The 27603-nt window shown below is 35.9% G+C and overlaps 1 protein-coding gene across 1 annotated transcript in view; it reads left to right on the top strand.

The window, feature by feature from the left end:
- CHSY3 (chondroitin sulfate synthase 3) overlaps positions 1-20225 on the top strand; it is a 278620-nt gene extending 258395 nt beyond the window's left edge. The window contains exon 3 of the mRNA XM_027098554.1: positions 17806-20225. Within this exon, the coding sequence (XP_026954355.1) occupies positions 17806-19368 (1563 nt within the window). The 3' untranslated portion in view covers positions 19369-20225. The remainder of the gene's footprint in view (positions 1-17805) is intronic.
- The last annotated feature ends 7378 nt before the right edge of the window (positions 20226-27603 follow it).

The following is a 27603-nucleotide window of genomic DNA, read 5'->3' as shown; positions in this document are numbered from 1 at the left end:
ATTTATGCAGAAATTATTAATGTGACAGAGGTCATCCTGATTTAGAATCAGTTTGGACTCCTACGATCATTTCACATTCCAGTGGCACAAAGCAGGAATGAAGATGGTGTCCTCGACCTTTCTTTCTGCTTGGGTGATGACATCAATTACGAAAATAGTAAAAAGATGTATGACTACCATCAGTCATGGTCCTATAGCACTGGCCTGCGAGTGACTACTTAAGTGCGATATAAAAGCTTTAAGATGTGTGCCAATTCTTGTACAACCCAGATATGTGAAGACTTCTGTTACATTTCACTTTCTAACTTAAATATTCAGGGACTTCCCTGGCGGTCCAGTGGTTAAGACTTTGCCTTCCAATGCTGGGGGTGTGGGTTCGATCCCTGGTCAGGGAACTAAGATCCACATGCCTCGCAGCCAAAAAAAAAAACATAAAACAAAAGCAATATTGTAACAAATTGAATTAAGACTTAAAAAAATACACTAAAAAAAAAGACAGAAACATTCAGAAGCCTGGGAAATAACGCAGAATGCTGATAATTTGTCATTAGGGAATCAAAGTTCTTACAGTAAATGTTTTGATCCCTGTTTTGGTTACCAACTAGTTTGGGGTGAATATATTAAAAATTAATCATAAATATTTTATTAAGTACTGTTCCCAGGCTACCCTCTGGGAGCAGGTTACCTAGAAAGGCATACAGTCAAGTAAAGCAGTGGGTACCAAATGGCATAATTAATGCAGTGAGCACTTGTCAAAATTATACAGCTGTTCATAAATTTATATATTTAGTGCTTGTCTCCCCCATTAACTAGTTAACTCCATGAGGTCAGGGACCATGTTTGTTTTGTGTCTGTACCATAGCAACTGATACATTTTAGAAACTCGATATTTTTAAATGAGTGAATGAGTCATTCATTCTGCAATTAAGAGAGGCAGTCAAAAGGCTGGAGAGGACTAGATCAGGACAGGTTTCGTCAGGGAAAGTTACTGAAATTGTCATACTGTCATAGATCTGTTATCTTCCTCATGTTTTCAAAGTTTATATTAATTGGATTCCTCTAGCTTTCCTGAGCATCTGCTATGCAGATGACACTGCACTATGTTCTCCTCCCCAACTTATCCAATAAGACTGTACTCTGTAATGTACTGACAGCCAAAGTCAATTTTCTACATAATGAATATGAAATTTTCACTCCTAAGTCTTGAGAATATAATGTCTTATTTTTATTTCAGAGTATGTTTAAACACAAACCTACTGACATAAGAAACTACACATAAACCAGTTAACACTGAACACTGACTGCATGATGGCCCTCCTTCTATGTGTTGGGAGGTCATCAAATTTTAGCTTCTTGCAAATGGCACTCCAAATTACCCTGAAGGTCACTAGAGGAACATTAATGATGATCACTAAAAATGGTCATGTAGCCCAAATTCAAAATTACAGAAATACATGTCATTCTTTTAACAAAATATCATATCTCCTCCATTCTTATACCTTCTACCTTAGTGGATAATATGATGTTCATTCAAACTAATAAGCTTATGATCAGTCTTTCGTGAGGTTAAATGATTGGTTGCTTGAATTTGGGGATAATGGAAATAACAAATCAGCAGCAACAGCAACAGAGAAAATCTTTAACTGTAGCTTTAGCACCTTTATAGTTAAAGAGGAATCATCTTGGGCTTTGAAAGCTTTCCTAACTGGAATAAAACCCATGAACTAGAAAGCAGATTATTTTCTTTTTTTATTTGGAAAGCGAGGTGTAATTTTATGCATGATCAATTCCATCGTATAGTCTATACATTTCCTCCAATGGAAAAGATACATTCATTAATTGTGTCAGTGTCTTTCAAAATTGTACGGCAACTACTACCTTTACATTTTGTTTTTGAAAGGTCTTGAAAACCTAGTTTGGATGTGATAACCTCTCTCTTTCCCATTGTCTAATATAAGTTATGGTGTGATAATTAAATCACCAGTGAAGGTCATTGTTAAATTATATTGATATTACATGAAAAAAGGATGTGTGCAGGTTTACAAAGTGGCAACTTGAAAATTTCTTCAAATTCTTCTTTGCTATTTGCTGTAATAAATTGTGAGTAGAATAAAAGGTTTAATGAAATATTGAATGCAAAAAATTTACTTGACTATTTACCAAAGATTTTAAAATATGTATAGGGGAAGTGAATTGTATAGGTTTCAACAATCATCTGCTGTTATCTTAACTATATATCAGGAAGCATCTACGTGATCACTGCCTGAATGTAGGTATGTCAGGCTAAATCTGGCAAACTGATATGCAATCAAATCAATTATCATTAGTTTTCTATTTTTTTAATCAATTACTTTATTTCTAACAGGGTAATTTTAATTAAGGTATATGGGGGACTTGACTGGTGGTCCAGTGGTTAAGACTTCGCCTTCCAATGCGGTGAGTGCAGGTTCAATCCCTGGTCAGGGAACTAAGATCCCACGTGCCTCTCAGACAAAAAACCAAAACATAAAACAGAAGCAATATTGTGACAAATTCAATAAAGACTTTCAAAATGGTCCACATCAAAAATACCTTTAAAAAAAGTAAAGGTGTATGGGTTTATTTAAAGTAACAATTGATTATATGCCATAATATCATTATAAACTGAAATCTGATGAAAAATCTTAGTGATTTTTTTTCCGATTTTAAATCTCTTTGATGTTTGCCTAAGATAGCATGTGTCCAGAATATACTCTGCTGGGAAATCTATATCACATGATGATTTTCTATGTTGTCTGAAAGTATTTTTATTTTATTTTTTAATTTTAAATGGATTTTATTTGATTTTATCATGTACTCATATATTTTAGTTATCTGTTTTTGAGAAGGAATTGAGGCAAAGAAAAATGAAGTTCTTTTTCAGGAAATCTTCAACTCTTGCTATTTATTCATTGATTTAGTTTTAGATGTTTTATTTGAAAAAGTCCATATAAGGCAGGTTTTCATTTTGAGTGGGTGGTGTTTTAGGATTGTTCAGGTCATGTGCCTCCTTTGTTCAGATACTGGGGCTCTTTTGTGGTCATTGAGTATTAATTTTTTTTCAAGTCATCAAGCACATCCTGTTTTGTGATTTTTGTTCCATGCGTCAGGAATTTCACCTGTATCTATAAATCTTTTGTGATATTTTTCTTGTAGCTTTGATCTGAAGTGACAGACTCCACTTGGCATATTCCCTTCCTGCCTGTCAATAGTTCTTATATGGGATTTCCCTGCCATCTCCCAAATCCAAAGAACAATTACTTGCTACCAAACTGGTACAGTAATCAATGACAAAGTGGTCTATTTTGTACCACGATATTCCATTGACAACCTCTGGATGGTGGCAGGGAACACTGTGGTCTCCTTTGAAAGTATTTTTAAACTGTAGAGAATATATACTGCTGAGAAAACTTCATCACATGTAACAGTGTCTGGAAGCTATTTTCTGTGTTGTCTGACAGGTTTTTTTTTTTTTTTTAAACTACAATAGCTAACAAAATTAAATGTAACAGGAAGAAAAATACCAGTTTTAATGGTACAGATTGCCCATATGAGATTGTAGTTTGGATCTCAACCAAGATTAAACTAGCTAATTAAACAGAGGCAAATCATACAGAGCTGAAATTAAAACGTATCCATTTACCAGATTGTTTTGGGCAGGATTTCTTTGGTTGCAAGTGACAAAATCACAACTAAACTACTTGAATGAGAGAAGAAACTACTGTCCTAGGAAACTAGGAAGTCTGAGGGTGATCTGTCCTTAGGCGCAGCTCAGTGCTGTGTTCAGTGCCCTCAACAGCACTCGGTCTTTCTTTTATTGCTTCTCTGCCGTTGTCTGCCCTTGACTTGCTTTTCTTTCTGAGGAATTATAATGTGCAAAATGTGAGCCTGTAGCCAAAGAGAATGATTTTTTTGCTCATGCCCATGAATGAAACTAATCTGGAGTAAGCCATTTATAACAAAGCATACTAATTGGCCATACTGTGATTTGTTCCCCTTTAGGAAAGGTGAGGTTCATGTGGAATAAAAGGGAAAGAAAGATTTTTTTTAACCATCTTAATCATTTCTAAGGGTACAGTTCAGTGATGTCAACTATATTCACATTGTTGTGCAACAAATCTCTAGAACTTTTTCATCTTGCAAAACTGAAACTCTATACCCACTAAACAATTCGTTTCCCCCTCCCCCAGCCTCTGGAAACTACCATTCTATTTTCTGTTTCTATGAGTTTGACTACTTTAGATATCTCATATAAGTGGAATCATACAGTATTTGTCTTTTTGTGAGTCGCTTATTTCACTTAGTATAATGTCCTCAAGGTTCATCTATGTTGTGGCATGTGACAGGATTTCAAAAGGAAAAGACATTTCACAATTTTTTTTTTTAAGGGATAGCCAAGAACACAAATGCCCTCAGGCAACTTAAATTCATAAAACAAACATAAAGAAACCTTATGGGACTGAAAATAACTGGAAAATGCACTGCTCACTTAACATTTTTCAAATTCATTCAAAACACTGAGTTTACCAGTTAAAGGCAAAATCACATCTGTAGCCTTTGGACTAAAAGTTTTAACACCTTCTTTTAAGTAGGCTTTGGGGATGATTTCTTAAAAAAAAAAAAAAAGAGACAATTTTTGTATATAATTTTTTAATTAAACCTTTTATTTTGAGATAATTATTGATTCACATACAGCTGTTAAAAAACTATGCAAAGAAATCCCATGGATCCGTTAAGCAGTTTCCCCCAATGGCAAAATCTTGCAAAACTGTAGTGAAGTTTCCCAACCAGTATATTGACATTAATATATTCCACTGATCTTATTTAAATTTCCCCAGTTTTTCTTATGTTTATTTTTGTGTGCATACACACGTGTAATTTCATGCAATTTTATTACTTGTGTACAATGAATTTTTAAAGTAGAGTTTGTAGATTACATGTGGCTATTTCCAAGGTGCTATTATTTTTATAAATCTTAGTAGCAAAATATGTAATGCTGTTAATTTTATGTGACAAACATGAAGAAGGGTATATCTTAAACTAGATCTTTGCTTTCAAATTTCAAAACTTACTCAAACTATGTACCCTTTAACATTTTCTCGTTCTGTCTATAATTATAGAATGATATATGAATATTTAGTTTTCCCAAACCTTTCTTCTCCTTAATATTTAGAATTAGGTACTGTTTTCATTGTGTCATTATTACCAGAGAAGTAGGACATAGTTTAAGAACTTCACTGTTAATATTTGAAGGTAATAATTGAAGGGAAATAATAGTGTTAATTTAAAAGTTTACTATTTTGCTCAGAATGTTTATATTTACTGGTCTTATAAAAGACAGATCATTAGGCGTTTGCATTAAGGGCAGCAAGACTCTCCATTTAGTTATGTAGAACTGTATAACTAAATCATAGTAAAATGAGTTTAAATATTTGCAAGGCAAATTACACAACCCTTAGGTACGTAGTCACCATTATCTTTTACACCTCTTTAATGATTTATTATTTCCTTGTTCACCTTCATAGAGTTTGTACTTCCTCGAACAAGAATACCTTCTTTTCCCAAGTCTTTCTTAATCTTATATATAGGAAGAGACTCAAAGAGAATTTTCTAAGTTATTGAATAGAAAATCCTTTTTAGGAAAAATGAAGTGACATAATAGGAACAAAAGACATTGCAATAAATTGAAATAGCTTCTTTATATAAATAAATTAAGGACATTTTCTCTTCATAAAGAAAAATTAATGTAATTATTTTCTTAATAAAGAACACAAAGCTTTCCAATAATTACATGGTCTCTTATTTCCCCTTCATTTCAGCAGAGACCTTATGAAGACAATTCAGTCTTTTAGTTTTTAGATGATGATCTGAAGTTAAATGATGGCTGTACTGAGCCTATTTGAATTATTTTCTAGGGAAAACTTAATCAAGGCCATTCTCGTTTACTCATTTATTCAATACTTACACTAATAATAATAGTAGTAAAAACAAGTAACAACTTTTCTGAGTCCTGAATTGTTTCTCTCTAAACCATCATAACTCTTTATTTTAGCTTTCTTAATTTCTATCTCTTCCATCCTAACTGAGCCTTCCACTGTTTATTCTTTATTTTCCTTATGATTTTGTTTTCACGTCTATGATAGTTTATTTTGTATTCTTTATTTCTTAGTTTTGTGAACTCCCATTTCATCTGTACCATCACATTCCTGAGATCTTATGTTTCTACTTTGTTGTTTCCCAAGAGAGAGGAAAATGCTTCTTATGTTTTTTAGAACAGTCGTTTAATGTTTTCCTGTTTCATGGCTTCTTTTCTGGGGGGGTGTGGGGCTGATTTTCATCTAGTCTTTTTTTCTTACAGAAACTTTGTGTTAGTGCTGTACTATATCCCTTTTTTAGAAAACATACTTATCTCTGGAAAAATTATCAACACTCTTCCCTGGACAAGTCCTTCACCATAGATATATTTTGGCTGAGATGTTTGTTACCATTCTAAGCTTTCTGACTTCCCCAGAGAAAAGGCATTGGGTTCTCTGCTGCCTCAGGTTAAAGCTGCTTCATGAAGACATGGTTTAACTGTTTAATTCTTTACTTTCTGTACCTCTGTCTCTTCTACTTTTCTTCTACTTCTCTGAAACAAAATACTTCCAGGAGGGGCTTGTTCTGCCAGCACAGGTCACCTCAGTTTCTGCACCCACAGCCGTATATATAGAATAAGTTTTATGGCCTGCACTGTCAGGCAGTATATTTTTCTTGGTTAGTTCTTAGGTCAACTGTCCTTGAACCCTTTTGCCACTGACAGCTCTTTTGCCACTGACAGAGCTTGGCCTTTTGCTACTTTACGAGCTTTGCAATGCTCCAGAAGTTACCTTGTCCCTGTTTGCTGTCAACTTCTTAGTATTTCTTTCAACATTTTAATTGTTGAAATGAACTCCTTTATTTACATAACTATGATCATTCAGGAAATTATCTATGCTATGTTATCATTATTTTTTTAACACCTTTATTGGAGTATAATTGTTTTACAATGGTGTGTTAGTTTCTGCTGTATAACAAAGTGAATCAGCTATACATATACATATATCCCCATATCTCTTCCCTCTTGTGTCTCTCTCCCACCCTCCCTATCCCACCCCTCTAGGTGGTCACAAAGCACCAAGCTGATCTCCCTGTGCTATGTGGCTGCTTCCTACTAGCTATCTGTTTTACATTTGGTAGTGTATATATGTCCATGCCACTCTCTCACTTCGTCCCAGCTTACCCCTTCCCCTCCCCGTGTCCTTAAGTCCATTCTCTACATCTGTGTCTTTATTCCTGTCCTGTCCCTAGGTTCTTCAGAACCTTTTTTTTTTTTTTAGATTCCATATATATGTGTTAGCATACAGTATTTGTTTTCCTCTTTCTTACTAACTTCACACTGTAGGAGAGTCTGTAGGTCCATCCACTACACTACAAAAAATGCAATTTCATTTCTTTTTATGGCTGAGTAATATTCCATTGTATATATGTGCCACATCTTCTTTATCTATTCGTCTGTCAGTGGACACTTAGGTTGCTTCCATGTCCTGGCTATTGTAAATAGAGCTGCAATGAACATTGTGGTACATGAGTCTTTTTGAATTATGGTTTTCTCAGGGTATATGTCCAGTAGTGAGATTGCTGGGTCATATGATAGTTCTATTTTTAGATTTTTAAGGAATCTCCATACTGTTCTCCATAGTGGCTGTATCAATTTACATTCCCACCAACAGTGCAAGATGGTTCCCTTTTCTCCACACCCTCTCCAGCATTTATTGTTTGTAGATTTTTTAATGATGGCCATTCTGACTGGTGTGAGGTGATACCTCATTGTAGTTTTGATTTGCATTTCTCTATTGATTAGTGATGTTGAGCATCCTTTCACGTGTTTGTTGGCAATCTGTATATCTTCTTTGGAGAAATGACTATTTAGGTCTTCTGCCCATTTTTGGATTGGGTTGTTTGTCTTTTTGACATTGAGCTGCATGAGCTGCTTGTGTATTTTGGAAATTAATCCTTTGTCAGTTGCTTCATTTGCAAATATCTTCTTCCATTCTGAGGGTTTTCTTTTCATGCTGTTTTTGGTTTCCTTTGCTGTGCAAAAGCTTTTAAGTTTCACTAGGTCCCATTTATTTTTGTTTTTATTTCCATTTCTCTGGGACATGGGTCAAAAAGCGTCTTGCTGTGATTTATATCATAGAGTGTTCTGCCTATGTTTTCCTCTAAGAGTTTTATAGTGCCTGGCCTTACATTTAGGTCTTTAACCCATTTTGAGTTTATTTTTGTGTATGGTGTTAGGGAGTGTTCTAATTTCATTCTTTTACATGTAGCTGTCCAGTTTTCCCATATGCTATGTTATAATTAATAAATCTAAAAGAAATGGAAATTTAATGTAGTAGATTAATAATAACATACAGCTGTATCTTGGCATTTATTCTTCCAGTCTCTGATTTTTATAATAATTTTTCTATAACTTCTCAGATAATTTCCTTCTCAGAGGGTGAGATTTTGGGTGGTACACTTAAAACACTGGGGTCAGTCAGGACATATTGATGTCACTTGCCATTGTGATTTTGTTAGTGTGAAATGATTTTTCCTTTCAGTATAAGGCTCTGGAGGTACCATGAAATCAATTGAAAATTCTGTAAAGGAAATGAAGCCCTGAATTATTTCAAACAAGCTAATATAATTTAAAATGTGTATTTTATAGTTTTTCTTAAAGCACTTTTGCTACATTAAAAATTTAGTGTGATAAGTAGAAAAACTGACTGCTTATGCTAGTTTTAGTCATAACCTCATTACTGTCAGTCGACCCTTGGTTAAATCACTTAACACTCTTGAACCTTGGTTTCCTGAAACCCCCACAATAATTTATCTTTCTGGTAGTAAAATATTGAGGACTTTTGTTAGGAGAAGGTACCTAATGGCATGTTAGATACATTGAAGCAGTGAGTGTATGTGGCCAAATTATAACTGTTCCCAAGCATTTCCAGAAGTGAGCAAAGATGAAGCAAGCCTAGAGGGTGCTGCTCTCATCCTCTGAAAATTCCTAGCTAAAAAGAGCAATCTCAGGAGGAGGCTGGCAAACCCTTTTTTTGACTGTTTTCTATATACCAGACATGATGTTAAGCACTGTATGTGTATATATATATGTATATATATATATATATATATACATATATATATATAGTTCTATTGAGCAACATTTTAATATACATTGAGGTGGTTGGCATTTTCCCTTTTATAGATTAGGAGACTGAGATTTACACAGATTGGCTAGGAAATGGCTTAGAAATGGTGGAGCCAAGGACACTACATAATGATTAAGGGATCAAACCAAGAAGAAGATATAACAGTTATAAATATATATGCACCCAACATATGAGCACCTCAATACATAAGGCAATTGCTAACAACTGTAAAAGAGGAAATCGACAGTAACACAATAATAGTGGGGGACTTTAATAACTCACTTACACCAATGGACAGATCATCCACACAGAAGATGAATAAGGAAACACAGGCTTTAAATGACACAATAGAACAGATAGATTTAATTGATATTTATAGGACGTTCAATCCAAAAACAGCAGATTACACTTTCTTCTCAAGTGCACACGGAACATTCTCCAGGATGGATCACATTTTGGGTCACAAATCAAGCCTCGGTAAATTTAAGAAAATTGAAATCATATCAAGCATCTTTTCCGACCACGATGCTATGAGATTAGAAACCAATTACAGGGAAAAAAACGTAAAAAACACAAAAACATGGAGACTAAATAATACATTACTAAATAACCAAGAGATCACTGAAGAAATCAAAGAGGATATCAAAAAATACCTAGAGACAATTTACAACAAAAACACGACAATCCAAAACCTATGGGATGAAGCAAAAGCAGTTCTAAGAGGGAAGTTTATAGCAATACATGCCTACCTCAAGAAACAACAAACATCTCAAGTAAACAATCTACCCTTACAGCTAAAGGAACTAGAGAAAGAAGAACAAATAAAACCCACAGTTAGTAGAAGGAAAGAAATCATAAAGATCAGAGCAGAAATAAATGAAATAGAAACAAAGAAAACAATAGCAAAGATCAATAAAACTAAAAGCTGGTTCTTTGAGAAGATAAACAAAATTGATAAACCTTTAGCCAGACTCATCAAGAAAAAGAGGGAGAGGACTCAAATCAATAAAATTAGAGATGAAAAAGGAGAAGTTACAACAGACACCGCAGAAACATAAAGCATCCTAAGAGACTACTACAGGCAACTCTATGCCAATAAAATGGACAACCTGGAAGAAATGGACAAATTCTTAGAAAGGTATAACCTTCCAAGACTGAACCAGTAAGAAATAGAAAATATGAACAGACCAATCACAAGTTATGAAATTGAAACTGTGATTAAAAATCTTCCAACAAACAAAAATCCAGGACCAGATGGCTTCATAGGTGAATTCTATCAAACATTTAGAGAAGAGCTAACACCCGTCCTTCTCAAACTCTTCCAAAAAATTGCAGAGGAAGGAACACTCCCAAACTCATTCTATGAGGCCACCATCACCCTGATACCAAAACCAGACAGAGATACTACAATAAAAGAAAATTACAGGCCAATATCACTGATGAACATAGATGCAAAAATCCTCAACAAAATACTAGCAAACAGAATCCAACAACACATTAAAAGGATCATACCCCATGATCAAGTGGGGTTTATCCCAGGGATGCAAGGATTCTTCAATATACACAAATCAGTCAATGTGATACACCATATTAATAAATTGAAGAAGAAAAACCATATGATCATCTCAATAGATGCAGAACAAGCTTTTGAGAAAATTCAACACCCATTTGTGATAAAAACTCTCCAGAAAGTGGGCATAGAGGGAACTTACCTTAACGTAATAAAGGCCATATACAACAAACACACAGCAAACATCATTCTCAATGGTGAAAAACTGAAAGCATTTCCTCTAAGATCAGGAACAAGACAAGGATGGCCACTCTTGCCACTATTATTCAACATAGTTTTGGAAGTCCTAGCCCCAGCAATCAGAGAATAAAAAGAAATAAAAGGAATACAAATTGGAAAAGAAGAATTAAAACTGTCACTGTTTGCAGATGACGTGATACTATACATAGAGAATCCTAAAGATGCCACCAGAAAACTACTAGAGCTAGTCAATGAATTTGGTAAAGTGGCAGGATACAAAATTAATTCACAAAAATCTCTTGCATTCCTATACACTAACAAGGGAAGATCAGAAAGAGAAATAAAGAAACAATCCCATTCACCATTGCAACAAAAAGAATAAAATACCTAGGAATAAACCTACCTAAGGAGGTAAAAGACCTGTACTCAGAAAACTATAAGACACTGATGAAAGAAATCAAAGATGACACAAACAGATGGAGAGATACACCATATTCTTGGATTGGAAGAATCAATACTGTGAAAATGACCACACTACCCAAAACAATCTACAGATGCAACACAATCCCTATCAAATTACCAGTGGCATATTTACAGAACTAAAACAAAAAAACTTAAAATTTGTATGGAGACACAGAAGACCCAGAATAGCCAAAGCAGTCTTGAGGGGAAAACACGGAGCAGGAGGAATCAGGCTCCCTGACTTCAGACTATACTACAAAGGTACAGTAGTCAAGGCAATATGGTACTGGCACAAAAACAGAAATGTAGACCAATGGAGCAGGATAGTAAGCCCAGAGATTAAACCCATGCAGCTATGGTCAACTGATCTATGACAAAGGAGGCAAAGATATACAATGGAGAAAAGACAGCCTCTTCAATAAGTGGTGCTGGGAAAACTGGACAGCTACATGTAAAAGAATGAAATTAGAACACTCCCTAACACCATACACAAAAATAAACTCAAAATGGACTAGAGACCTAAATGTAAACCCGGACACTATAAAACGTAAGAATAAATCACATAAATCACAGCAAGATCCTTTTTGACCCACCTCCTAGAGTAATGGAAATAAAAACAAAAATAAACACATGGGACCTAATGAAACTTAAAAGCTTTTGCAAAGCAAAGGAAGCTACAAACAAGACGAAAAGACAACCCTCAGAATGGGAGAAAATATTTGCAAACGAATCAATGGACAAAGGATTAATCTCCAAAATATATAAACAGTCCATGCAGCTCAATATTAAAAAAACAAACCCAACCAAAAATAGGCAGGAGACCTAAATAGACATTTTTCCAAAGAAGATATACAGACTGCCAACAAACACATGAAAGGATGCTTAACCTCACTAATCATTAGAGAAATGCAAATCAAAACTATGAGTTATCACCTCGCACCAGTTAGAATGGGCATCATCAGAAGATCTACAAACAACAAATGCTGGAGAGGGTGTGGAGAAAAGGAAACCTTCTTGCACTGTTGGTGGGAATGTAAATTGATACAGCCACTATGGAGAACAGTATGGAGGTTCCTCAAAAATCTAAAAATAGAACTACCATATGACCCAGCAGTCGCACTCCTGGGCATATACCCAGAGAAAACCATAATTCAAAATGACATATGCACCCCAATGTTCATTGCTGCACTATTTACAATAGCCAGGTCATGGAAGCAACCTAAATGCTCATCGACAGATGAATGGATGAAGACGATATGGTACATATATACAATGGAATATTACTCAGGCGTAAAAAGGAATGAAGTTCGGTCATTTGCAGAGATGTGGATGGATCTAGAGACTGTCATACAGAAGGAAGTAAGTCAGAAAGAGAAAAACAAATTTCGTATATTAACGCATATATGTGGAACCTAGAAAACTGGTACAGATGAACCAGTTTGCAGGGTAGAAATTGAGACACAGATGTACAGAACAAACGTATGGACACCAAGGTGGCGCGGAGTTATGGTGGTCTGATGAATTGGGAGATTGGGATTGACATATATACACTAATATGTATAAAATAGATAACTAATAAGAACCTGCTGTTTAAAAAACTAAATAAAATTCAAAATTCAAAAAAGAAATGGTGGAGCCACTACTCAAGTTCAGATCTGGCTAATTTCATTCTTCTGTCCATTCTGCATAGTTTGGTCCTCCCTACATACAGAGAGAAAATACGGATATCCTCTATGCTTCTTAATGGAAAATAAGACATAAATTCACGATGTTCTAATCATTACCTCACTACCTAGAATATGTGTGAATGTGCTATTTTTAAGGATTGCCCCCCTCCCTGACTTTGTCTGCTTGTAATATTTCTGCAAAGGAATACACTAGAAAAATAAGCACTGTATAGGCAACTTGGGTTGTAATGATGTGAGTGGTGCAAGTTAGTTAAACATTTTAATACTGATATATTTTTTCTTCTATAACAAATGTCACCTTTATCAAGTTGTGCAATATTAATCACTTCAGTATCACTAAAGGAGCTGGTAAATCTACAATTTAACAGTCTGCCTCTGAGCAATGTTTCCTATTTAATTTAGCATGTTCCCTTTTCTTAGTAAAACAAAGCAGGCCTCAAGAAAGAATAGTTTCAGAGAGCCAGTACTTTTTAGAGGTGGTATAATTAGTATTCTATATGCCATTAGATTTTTTTTAATCTTGTTGCATACCAAAAAAAATCCATGGAAAAATTACATAAAGTAAAATATTGAAGCAAATTCAGGTAAAAAAAAAATAATACATGGCTGATTCATTTTGTTGTGCAGTGGAGGCTAACACAACATTGTAAAGTAACCATACGCCAATAAAATTTTTAAAAAAATAATACAAAACTGGAGATATAACAACCCACTTATATGGATTTAATTTAACATCAAAGTTTCAAATAAAAATTGGCTTGTGTATTTAGGAAAAAAAAATACTGGATGTAACTGAACTACTGTGTTTTGAATCAAGTCCAAAATCCGTCTCAAAATATCTAGGGTTATATTCTTCAAGGTCAGATGATGTTGATTTGAAAAATCTCTCTGAGTATACAATAAGAGCCGGGTGAAATACTGGAGATAAAGAATCTGCCATGGTATTGGTCTTACACCTTTTGGGTCATCTTCTCCATGAAAACTTCTCTGATACTCATATTCTCTCTCTCTCCTCACATATCTACACACATTTATATACATACATATCAGAAAAACCTGCCTAACTCCACATGCATGTATATGCATATTTTAAAAGGTCATTTATTAATTGTAGTATAACAAACATATCTTAAGTAACAGTTCAGTGAATGTTCACAAATTAAATGTATATGTGTAACCACAACCTAGGTCAACAAATAGAATATTACCAGCCCTCCAGAGCTCCCTGCCCACTTTCTTGATTTTTGCTCACTGTTCTTACAGCTAACAGCATACGTTAGCTTTACCTGAATTTCATATGAATAGAATTATACAAAATGTATTCTTTTGTGTATGGTTTCTTTCACTTGTTTGTGATTTGTGAGATTTGTTCATGTTGTTGTGAGTAGTAGTATTTCATTTATTTTAATTGACGTATTGTTTTCCATTATGTTTATTTATCTATTCTACTCTCGGTGTACATTAGGGTTGCTTTCAGTTTGGGGGGTATTATGAATAATGTTGCTGTGAAAATGTATATATATATACATGTATGTATTTTTAGATATATGTATGTATGTATGTGTATTGGGCATGCAGCTAAGAGTAGAATTACTGAGTCACAGGGAACGTATATGGTCATTTTAGTCAATACAAGTTTCCACAGTGGTTGAACCAAGTTACATTCTCACCAGCTGTATATGAGAGTTCCAGATCTGCTACTTTCACAATGCATTATCAGTCATTAACCATTTTCGTAGATTAAAATCACATTGTGACTTTAAATTGCATTACCCTGATGATGAATGAACTAGAGAAGGTTTTTGTGTATGTTTATCAGGCTTTTACATATTCTCTTTTGTGAAGTGCCCATTCAAGATTCTTTTTCCATTTTTAAACTGGGTTTGTCCTTCCCTATTAATTTTTACAAGTTCATTATATATTCTGGGTACTAGTCCTTTTTGGTAAGATCTATTAAAACTATATTCTCCCACTCTGTAGTTGACCTTTTATAATCTCTCAATGGCGTTTATGAGAAATAGAGTTCTTAATTTTAATGTAGTCCAGTTTACCAATCTATTTTTATGATAAGTACCTTGTGTCCTATTTAAGAAAATTCACCTAACCAAAACACAAGCAGATATTTTCTAGTGTTAACTTTTAGGAAAAAAATTTAACCTTTCATTTTTATATCACCAGTGCATCTGGGATGGATTTTTTTATTGTGGGATGTAGGGGTCAGCTTTTACATTTTTCCATATGAATATATATTACTGAAAAGACCGCCTTTCCTCCACTCTCCACTATCATATTTGTCATAAGTCACAAATCATATGTCATGTGTAGGTTTCCTTATGGACTATTTTGGTCCTTTCTGCTATTTGTTTATCCTTGTACCAATATCATACTTCTAAATTTCTGTAACTTTTGATCTGTAGTGTATCTTTTTTTAAGATTATCTCGAATATCCTTGACTTCATTTCTACATAAATTTTAGAATCAACTTGTTAATATCAGCAGCAACATATTCTTTTTTAAAATGGTGGGGTTTGTATTGGAATTGCCTTGAATCTATATATCAATTTGGGGGTATCAAATTGGGGAGAATTGGATTCTCACAGTAAATCCTAAACAAAATATTTGCAAATATATTCCAGCGATATATAAAGAAGATGAATATCAAGATCATGTTGGGTTTATTCAAGGAATACAAAGGTTGTTTAATATTAGAAAATGAATCAGTGCAATTCACCATGGTAACAGAAAAAAAAAGCATCCCATAATCTTCTCAATGGATGCAGAAAAAAATATTTGATCAGCTTTAAAATTCACTCATGGTAAAAATCTTAGCAAACTAGAAATAGAAATGAACTTCCTTAATGTGTTAAGGAGCCATGTTGACATCTTCTTTCCTGATGTTGAGACTGAAACAAGAACGTATCTGCTCTACCACATTTTACTGGAGGTTCTGGCCAGCAACAAGGAATCTAACTAACGAACTCAGACTTTTTACTTAGTGGCTTCTGTAGAGTGAGAGTTCAACAAGACAAGTGGCAGCTGCCAGTCTGAAAAGTGGCAGAGTGTCACTTCTACTGTAGTTTTTTGTTTTTTGTTGTTTTTTTTTTATTTTGCGGTACGCGGGCCTCTCACTGTTGTGGCCTCTCCCGTTGCGGAGCACAGGCTCCGGACGCGCAGGCTCAGCGGCCATGGCTCACGGGCCCAGCTGCTCCGCGGCACATGGGATCTTCCCGGACCGGGGCACAAACCCGTGTCCCCTGTATCGGCAGGCGGACTCTCAACCACTGCGCCACCAGGGAAGCCCCTACTGTAGTTTATTAAAGTCGTAACAAAAGAAAGGGACATAGCCCCCACCTCTAGATTGGAGGAGTGTCAGAGAATTTATCACCACAGATATGCCACACATTTGTACATGTTAGGAGCTGTTTATTTTTCACAATAAAACTTGAGCTCTAGGTTGGCTGAGTATAATATGAATCATTAATTTGCTTCCTTGGGGTCTTCCTGGGCTGTGCTCTATTGTTTTCATCATCGAATGTTGCTATAGAGAATGTTGTGGCAAGATTCATTCTTTTCTGACTTTACAGCCAAATTGGGTTTTGTTTGTTTATTTTGCTTTTTTTTTTCGCTTGGCCTAATTACACATAGATATACACCTTCCTTTATTTTAAGGGAAATATGTCCCTCAGACATATCTTATGTATATATTTGTATTCCTTTACTATATATCCAGATGTATTATATACCCAAATTTTAACAAAACTTTATTTATTGTATGTATATAGATCCAAACTTTGATACAAACGTTTAAATATATATCAAATATATACATTTATATGTGTGTATGCATATAGACATATATGCCCATACTTTTAACCTATATTTTAAACTTCTGTTATTTTGCTACATTTTCTCAAATCCCTTCTTTCTATGTTTTTCACAAATCTCTTTTTATGCTTCTTATAATGTGAGTATCACTGATTTTATTTATCTTACTTAGCTCATTTATCTATTCCTTGAGTTCTTTTTGAGAGGGGAGGGAGGAGTGTATTGTCCTTAATTTTTTTATTTTGTCTATGGTTTTGGATATGTATTCTTAAGTTTGCAATATTCCTTTCCTCCTTTTAAAGAATGTATTTGCAGATATCTCATGCTGCTGCCGCTGCTGGCTCTCCTCCCCCTCCTTTTCCTTCACCGCCTCTCCTCCTCCATTGGTACTTATCTTGAATGGGTGTGATGGAGGTTTCTTTATTGACTGGCAGAGGAGACAGCTGGCAGTTTGAAGTGTGATCTCATTTTTGTTCCTGCCTGAGCTTTTTCTAGATTAGCAGAGAGATTTTCTGGCTTATAAGGCTGTCAGGCATTTTGAGTATGATCCTTTAAATAGGCAGTGTAGATCAATATAGTTTCTGTTCCACATTACCTTACCAAGAACTTACTCTGTAAAGATGGTATATCAGGATGCTAAGTAAAATGTAGGTCTCCTCTAGGGCTGATATTACCATTCCAAGAAACAGGGCATTGGTTTACTCCTCAGAGTGAGCCCCTGTTTTGGAAAATCCATGCTCTACCCACCTGTCTCACCCTCACAATGATTCATTATGGGGTTATGGATGTAGTCGATTCTTGTTTTCTTTGATATTTTAAACTTATTCTAACATCTTGATTTCCTTCTCCTTTTCAGATGCAGCAGCTGTTCCATGAAAATTATGAACACAATCGGAAGGGTTATATCCAAGACCTTCACAACAGCAAAATCCATGCAGCCATAACACTTCATCCAAACAAAAGGCCTGCCTACCAATACAGGCTTCATAATTACCTGCTTAGCCGCAAAATTTCTGAACTTCGCTACCGCACCATCCAGCTCCACCGGGAGAGCGCTCTGATGAGCAAGCTCAGTAACAGCGAAGTGAGCAAAGAGGACCAGCAGCTGGGAGTGATGCCTTCTTTCAATCACTTCCAGCCTCGGGAGAGAGATGAAGTGATAGAATGGGAGTTCCTGACAGGGAAGCTCCTCTACTCAGCATCTGAGAACCAGCCTCCCCGACAGAGCATCAGCAGCATCCTGAGAACAGCGCTGGATGACACCGTCCTACAGGTGATGGAGATGATCAATGAGAATGCCAAGAGTAGAGGACGGCTCATTGACTTCAAGGAAATTCAGTATGGCTACCGCAGGGTTGATCCCCTGCATGGGGTGGAGTACATCTTGGATTTACTCCTCTTATACAAAAGACACAAGGGGAGGAAACTGACTGTGCCAGTAAGACGTCACGCCTATCTTCAGCAGTTGTTCAGCAAGCCTTTCTTCAGAGAAACTGAAGAGCTAGATGTCGACAGTCTTGTAGAGAGTATTAACAGTGACACTCAGTCATTCTCCTTTATATCTAATTCTTTAAAGATATTATCTTCTTTTCAAGGTGCCAAAGAAATGGGAGGGCCCAATGAAAAGAAAATACATGTTCTTGTCCCTCTCATTGGAAGGTATGACATTTTCTTGAGATTCATGGAGAACTTTGAAAACACTTGTCTTATCCCAAAGCAGAATGTAAAGCTGGTCATCATCCTTTTCAGTAGGGATTCTGGCCAAGATTCCAGCAAGCATATTGAGCTGATACAAGAATATCAAAACAAGTACCCTAAAGCAGAAATGACCCTGATCCCTATGAAGGGAGAGTTTTCCAGAGGTCTTGGTCTTGAAATGGGATCTTCCCAGTTTGACAATGATACTTTGCTGCTATTTTGTGATGTTGACTTGATCTTCAGAGGAGACTTTCTCCAACGATGTAGAGACAATACAATTCAGGGACAACAGGTGTACTATCCCATCATCTTTAGCCAGTATGACCCAAAGGTAACCAATGGGGGAAGTCCTCCCACTGATAATGACTTTGTCTTCTCAAAGAAGACTGGATTTTGGAGAGACTATGGATATGGAATTACCTGTATTTATAAAAGTGATCTTCTGGGTGCAGGTGGATTTGATACCTCAATACAAGGCTGGGGACTGGAAGATGTAGATCTCTACAATAAAGTTATTCAGTCTGGCTTAAGGCCCTTCAGAAGTCAAGAAGTAGGAGTGGTGCATATTTTCCATCCAGTTCATTGTGACCCTAACTTGGACCCTAAGCAGTATAAGATGTGCTTAGGATCCAAGGCAAGTACTTTTGCCTCAACCGTGCAACTGGCTGAACTGTGGTTGGAAAAACATTTGGGTGTCAGGTACAATCGAACTCTCTCCTGACAGTCCAGGCAACACATATTGCCTTTTTAAAGGGGAGTTTACCTCATTGTTGGTTGTTGTTATTTTTATTTTATTATTGTTATTTTTATTATTATAATTATTATTGTTATAATTTTATTTTGTTGTCCTGGTCTTAAACTACTCTTGGTTGTCTTCCAAAGGGTGTTTGTTGACCTCAAACAAGAAGAGTCTGCGGTTCACTGATATTTCAGATTTCTACTGAAGTCAATAGGTATATTACTTTTATATATCTTTGAGATTGAGATTGAGTTAAATCGTGGCAATCAAATGACTTTTGAAGCTCATTCATCATGAGAGACAGCTTAGAAGAATGTTCTCTTGGGGCTTAAAGATGCAATATCGACTTTTCTTTCATTTGTCAAATTCAATGTGATACGAATATTTACTGGTGAAAGGTACCACAAAAGTGCTTTATGCTTCCTATGGGGAAGGGACTCTGTAACATAAACTTGAGTTTTGTAATTTATACAAGGACTTAAATATATAGACAGTAATTTTCTTCATCTTTAGAATTTTTAAAGGAAATGAACACTTATGATTGTATGTTTATTTTTTAAAAAAAAGTTTTAAAAATTGAGGAGTTTGTTCCACAAGCAACCGGTACTGGCTACCCTGGTCTTATGACAGTTATCTGCTCCTCACAACTGTCTGCTATAAATGCGAATGAATTTTATTTTCTCAAGGAAATATGATTTAATTAAATATTCATGTACATTTTAGAAGCTTTATGAAACAATGTCCTTCATTTGCTGGCAAGAAGATAAAATATGACAGAACCTGGTTATTTATAATAAAACACAGGTATAACAATATTCTTTTTCAAAAACACTGAAAAACTTGTGTTGTTTCCTTTTAGTCAGTCATATTTGATGTATTTCTTAATGGTCATACTCACCGAAACATGCTTGCTACACAGGCTGGAAAAGTTAATATGGAATTATGGGCATGATATTTATATCAGTATGCTTTAAGTCCTAGCCTTCATTAAGTGATTAAAATGAGCAGTTTTTAAGTCAGTAATTTACAATCCAGGGGAAGTATTCCTCTTCGATCTCATTAGCTTTGTGATCAAACTGAACCAAGAACAGGTCAGAAATGGCTTTTGATATGGATTGGTAGACGGCTCAAAGATACAAAAATAAATGCAGAAATTATAAATATAAAATTAATTTTACAAAAATAATACTGTAATTTATAAAACACCTAGGAAAATGTCATTTAATTTCATATATCATTCTTTCTCAAAACTGAATCAATGGTGCCCAGTTTGTAGAAAAATATAATCTCATTCGAGAAATGTAAGAAAAAATGAAAATCTGTACAAGAAGCTCGTAGGAAGGCATATTTTTAAAATTTCATTTTGTAAATAGGTAATATATTTGCATAGTTCCAAAATCAAAGAAAAATTTTAAATGTCTACAGCTATGAGTCTCACTCTCTATTCACTCAGATCTGCCCTCAGCTGCACATGACCACCATTTTAGGTGTATGTATGTTTGTGTGCATGCTTGGCCTGCACAGAATGCTCAGAATTCCTGATGTCATAAAGACACGTATTTATTTTTTCACTCTTTATACACAAAATGCAGCACTTTGTACATACTGTTCTACACTTTGATTTTCTTTTTTCACACAAGAACACTAAAATTTGCATCAAAATTGACTTGAAAGCAGTTGTAAATTGTTACCATTATTTGGAACTGATTGCCAAGAGGCCATATAGCCTTTGCCTTAGTAATGGGGTTTCTTACATGGTAACACTCTCTTTTAGTGAAGACATTTTAGGGGCTTCAGAAAAAATAACGTTGCTTAATATTGTGACGTCTTAACAACGTAAGGTTCATTAGAAAGGAATTCATGGCACTTTCATATGTTAAAAATCTTGACAGGACCAACATTCAGAGTTGATCTCTGCTCCAGTGTTGTCTCTGGCCTTCACAAACCCCTTCTTATAGCTATTTTCCTACATTATATTCTTAGCTCTTTTATTTTCCTTACAGTAAATATATTAATATTCAGTAAAGATAGTCCTTTGGGAAGATCTATTACTAGATAATAATTATTAATGATTTTATTAATGTAGAAAAGAAATCAGGGTCTGTTCTTTTCTTTAACTTAGATAACTGAAATAGCAGAGAGTTTTCCTGAGGAATAAATGCAAAGGCCTCGTTTAAAACCCCCCAAGTGTTAGAGAGTCATGAGGCACCTGCCCAGGGATGAAGTGGCATTCTCCGTTATACTGATGAAATTTTGCTGATGAAACAAGGGAATGCAGAGATCTCATTTGAACTTAATTACACACATGCACGCTATACTGAAATTAATACAAGTACACTTAAATTCTATCTTAAAATTTTGCATTAAGCTTTCCTATGATTTTTTTCAGGTACTGCAATATTTCTTGACTGAAAATTTATCGAAATGATACTAGTAAAATTAAGAGTGTTTTTCTGTCCATGTAGTGTTGCTTAAGGTTGAAGGGCAACACAGTGTGAACGCAGCCTGAAGCACAGTATGTGTACGTTTTTGGCTTCACCTTATTTGGACAGCTACAGATGTTCTATTTAAATACCACCTCAACAGCAATTTCATTAACCTTCAACATCATCTTACTGATCATCCTCTGTTCACTCAACACAACACTGTATGTTTTACTTATATTATCCTTTTAAATGTAATCCTCTCAATAGCTCTCAGAATACTGATTCTCTTTTCTTCATTCAACAGATATGGAAACTGAGGCCATGAGTTCTGATGTCCTGAGTTCACACAGTTGGCTTGCTGTAGAGTTAAAATTTATGCTAATTGCTGTCTGAATTGAAAGCACCTGTCTTTCCACCCTAACCCATGGCTTCTCAGTTGTTGGGGGCATACAGGGGACAACGGGGGAGCAAAGGTCCAGCTGACCTCATGGCCATGTTTGATCGGCCATTCAGCTTGCTTTGCTCTTTGCTCGTTCTGGACAGAGATAAGTTTGCTGATCTTTTGCTCAGTTAGAGCCTTTTTAGGCTTTTAATCTCAGTCTTCCCCCACTTTGCCAGCTCCGTTGGAGTAGCACTCCCTTGGGGAAGGGTTTTTTTCTATCTAATTGTTCACAAGTCATTGGACCTCAGCTAGCAGGAAAAAATGCTCAGAATTCCTGATGTCAGCAGTAGCCCTTCTACATGGGCTCAGCCAACTGAGTGCAAAAGCTGTCCACAATGAACACCACCACATAATTGCTTGACTATTTGTCACTTTACCCTAACAGACTTAGCATGACACAGCTGAGATATTTCTGAATCTAAGAGTTGAGCCCTTTGTGGGATGGGAACTACTGGAATGAAATAGCCCAGTATGTGGACTGATAGTCCAACCAAGAGAGTAAATGCTCACTGGAAAGGTAAGTTATAACATCCGTTTGTTTTTAGTATAAGAAAACTGAAACCCATCTCTGGTCAGCAGCCCCATAGCTGGGCCACTCTGGTTTTACATTCGGATTAGCCCTGGGCAATTCCTTCTTCCAGGAGGAGGGCCCAGAAGATGAGGCCCCTTTCTAACATTTGGATTGCCCAGATGGGAGGCGGTAGTGCTGCCAGGCCTGTTGAGCCCTCACCTAGGACTGCCTTGTCCTGGAGGGTGTAGCCTAAAGTAGACTTGTACCTAGAAAGAGACTTGGTGGCTCCCCTCTTTTCCTCTCTTCACCCAAAAGAAAATATGTTTAATCAGGTAAGATATATCGAGATGAGTCTCAAATAGCCAGTGAAGTATCAATATTTGTGGCTTCTTCTTGGCCACGATGATGAGATTTGCATGGGGGAATGAGGGCATCAACACACTTTACATTTTGTGGCCATCTACATTTCCTTCCCTACCTCCTGATGCTTACATCTGTGGTCCTGCAAGTCACAGGAACTTAGTGTGCCTTACCAAAGGGATACCTCTAAGAGGGGACTGCAAGTAATCCAGGAAATTGGCCACTTAAACTCTCATTTGTGCTTAAATATTGATGGCATATCTCTTCGGAAGTAGTCTGTGATTATGGCTACTGCAGGGCATAGTAGGGTCCGGAAGGATAACAAAGGGATCTGTTATCAGTTCTTAGTGCTGCTGACTTGCCTACCTTCCCCATCTGCACTTTTATTAGCACCCTAATCACTGTCAAGCGTACAGTACAGGTTGTCTACCTGTGCTGAGACCAGAAGCCTCCTAGGTCTGGAGGAGGAGTAGCAACAGCAGAGGCAGGACAGAGTCCCAGAATATGCCAGTGGGCTCTGCCTCTGCGCCCCACAGCCTTGCTCAGGCACCAGCCACGCTGCCAGGGTTGACTCGACAGGTGGTTGGATGAGGAGACATCGGCAGTAATTCATGCCCCCAGGTGGCGATACAGTCACATCTGCAGCAGGCAGCAAACCAGCTGGTGTTGGCACAAAGATGCCAGGATATTCTAGTATTGCCTGCAATTTGACATCCAATTGTCTGTTTCCCTGTTTCTTTCTCTTGTCAGAAGCTGCCAACATCTGTGCTATATTTGGAATTCTTCTCCATGCAGGATTTTATTTCAATCGAATTCAACCCTTGTTGATTAGTCCATAGGTTGGTGTAAAAGCTGAGACTGCTGAGTTTTGATTATCCCTCATGCACACTGGTATGCATTCTTGCTATGCTGTCACCACCCAACCTCAGTCTTTATAGAATCAGTTCTGAAGGAATTGGTAAGTATAAAATTTAGAAGGATAAACTTTTATTTAAGTTGGATCTACTGTAAAAAGAAAGATTTCAACAGGAAAAGAAAGAAGCTTTTTTTTTTTTTTCTGGAATACTTGCCCTTAATCTGTAATGTTAACCGATTAGGAAATGTTTACTGAGACCTTGCTTGGCAACAATACTCTTAAGTAAAAACTCTAAGACTGTGAAAATATGCATTACCTGAAAGCAAACCTCTCACTACTATCAGGCCTCCTTCTGCGGGGCTGTTCTCCATCTCATTCTCAGTTCTTCCCCAACTCCTATCCCCTAAATTCCCACAAACATCACACTTTCTCATTCTATCCAAGTAGGGAGAAGTACGTATATATGCCAAACAGAATCTAAGATCTGTAGGTGATTTTCAAATACAGACATATGAATCTGCCTTGATTCTTGTGTCTTGATTCTGGCGTCAAGTGTTCAACTTGACACGAGTCAAAAGTAACTCAGTCCAAAAGTTCATATAAAAATGAAAATAAATAGCACAACTTTAGGATTAATAACTTTCTGTATCTAATCTATTAAATATTCTGTCACCACTATCAGCCACAAGTTCATTAATGTTTTCCTCCCATACCCACCAAAGTGGCTCCAATACCTATTTCTAAAAGGAAAACCTTTCATAGGTGATACATAAAATTTTAATTAAAAGCATAATACTAAAAAAATGGCGGGGAGAGGGGAGGCAGTGCATTGGGTACCTTTGCATTATTCCTTGTCACCTGCCTCCTAGTTTTCATGCCATTCTAACGTGCTGATGACCTACTTTTCCTTTTAATAGTTTCCTTCCTCTTCTGCTAGTGGCTTCTTCCCTGTCTCCCACACTTTAAGAACTACTTGATACAAGCTATATATTGTTTATACTACAAGTTTCTAGTGTTGCTTTTGAGAAGTTACTACTGTATAAATCATGAGTTTGAAGGCTGAAGTGAACATAAGTTTTTCAACTCTTTTTCAGTAGCAACCCTGGTCTATTTAGTGCAGGAATGATTTCTCCTCCTCGTTAGTCAACTGGAATCCCAAGGGCATGGATCTTATGCTGCCTCTTGAGTATTTAGACTAGAAACTGAAGGGAGAGAAGTTTGAAACTCTTTGATCCCCTCCAAGTGCTTCCAGCTTCTCAATTAATCTGTTCAACATTAAATTCAGGTTTGTACTTTAATGGGCAAAGCATTGCATCAAAATATTTATTGAATTAATTATTTAGTCATGTAAAGGAAAGGAGATTTCATGAATAAAACTTAATGTGCATTTTTAGAAATCCTTTTGTTTTTGCATACATTTTATAATATATTTTCTGGTAAGACATTATTATATGGAGGTTAAGAATATCAAATAATTATATTATTGATACAGTTATCACACTATGTTTTCCCAATATCAGTAATGCTTATGTTTTCATATTCTACCTAAGACAGGCAGAATTCTTTGAAAAAGGCTCAGAGCTCAGAAGGGGCTCAGAAGGAAAAGGAACCATTATCGTTCTCAATCATTCGTCTTTTCTGTTACACCTGCCCCTCAGCCAACATGCAGTTTACTTAAGGAAATTTCCCTCTGTCTCCGCGTCTCCCCTTTGTCACTTCATACAGGAAGCCATTTTAATAAGGAAGGGGAAAAGGCAACGTGATTTTTTTTGTTATTTGACTTATTATAACAGTAAAACAGCTACCGTTCATTAAGTGCTTGCTTACTTTGCACTGTTACTCGGGAAACAGCATCTCCTTTGAGCTTCATCAACTCTAAAGTAGGTATCACATCTTCATTTTACAGGTGAGCAAAATAAATTTCCCTCCCTCTTTCCTTCCATAGTTCTTTCACTTAACAAACATACACTGATGCCTTATTTGAGACAATATACCAAAATAACATCTCATTTTGTTCAAATTGCTGCCTTGATAGCATCAGTCTTCACCAAATGACTGGGTTGGCCATAATACTAAAATTCATGTTTTCAAAACATCTTAAAGGAAAGAATTAGTATAATATGAAAAAGGGATTCACAGGTAGTGGGACAAATATCTAAACGAAAGACTTTAAAACTGTACAGAATGCATAGTTTTTGGAATGAAATCATATACTTTTAAATATGCTTTTAAAAAGCATAATTCACTGTTCTTACTTCTTAAATAAATGTATCAAACATACTAGTTTTTGCTTCTAAGATGCATGCTTCATTGTTTCTACTCAACTAGCTCCTAGATATTCATTTAATTTTATTATTATTATTTCATGAAATAACTTTTGACTGAATCAAATGGGAAAATGTCAGTCATTTATGAAATGATAAACATTCTGGGAGAATTCAAAACAGAACATTTTTCGTTAAGAAATTCCTGTTGTGAGTTAGTTGCAGGTATAATTTCTCTGGGCATTCTCAGAAAAGAAATTTGAGTTTAAATTTCTTTACAAAAAATTAGCTGCAAGGAAATTGAAAGCCTTTTAGAGAAGTGTGCATGGAAATTAGTCTCTCCTGTGCATTTGTGTATATTTTTGTATTTTCTTTATTCTTTGACCTTTTTGATACTAGCACTTTTTTCTTTAGATGGGAACTTGTTTCTAAATCAGGAACTCTAACCTGCAGCTCATTATTTCCCCTGTTCTCGGTGGCAGTCTCTCGTTCACATGGGCAGAACAGCTGAATTCATTTCTCATTCTAATTGAGTTCTTCAGTATCTTCAGAAACTGTAATATTATATAGCACATTTAAAAATTCTTTCAATGGATATTGAATAAAATGTTTTATTAAACATTAGGTACTTTTTTTTTTTTTTGTAGTACGCGGGCCTCTCACTGTTGTGGCCTCTCCCGTTGCGGAGCACAGGCTCCGGACAAGCAGGCTCAGCGGCCATGGCTCACGGGCCCAGCCGCTCCGCGGCACGTGGGATCTTACCGGACCGGGGCACGAACCCGCGTCCCCTGCATCGGCAGGCGGACCCTCAACCATGTGCCACCAGGGAAGCCCTAAGCATTAGGTACTTCTTGAAAAAATATATTTTATCTCAAAATTGATCAAAGATGCATAATACTAACCTCTTTTTGCTTTCCATTGAAGCCAAATGCAGTTTTTTTTAAAATAGTTTAAAAAACTGTAATTACTTTAGAAATCACCAGATTCATTTTTGGGTTTTTTTTCTTTGTTTTTGTTTCTACTGAAGTATAGTTGATTTACAGTGTTGTATGAGTTTCTGGTGTACAGCAAAGTGATTCAGTTATATGTGTGTGAAAAGAAAAATTACATATATATATTTTTTCAGATTCTTTTCCATTATAGATTGTTACAAGATACTGAGTATATAGTTCCCCGTGCTGTATAGTAGGACCTTGTTATTTATCTATTTTATATAAAGCAGTGTGTATCTGTTAATCCCAAGCTCCTAATTTATCCCTTCCCCAACCTCTTTCCCCTTTGTTTTAGAAATCTGTGAGTCTGTTTCTGTTTGCAAATAAATTCATTTGTATCATTTGTTTTTAGATTCCACATAAGTG

This window comes from Aethalodelphis obliquidens, unplaced genomic scaffold (assembly GCF_003676395.1).
Source record: "Aethalodelphis obliquidens isolate GAN/ISIS:26980383/991018 unplaced genomic scaffold, ASM367639v1 scaffold4, whole genome shotgun sequence".
Lineage (NCBI taxonomy): Eukaryota > Metazoa > Chordata > Mammalia > Artiodactyla > Delphinidae > Aethalodelphis > Aethalodelphis obliquidens.
Note: the sequence above shows the minus strand (reverse complement) of the source record. Positions and strands in the feature narration are given on the sequence as shown.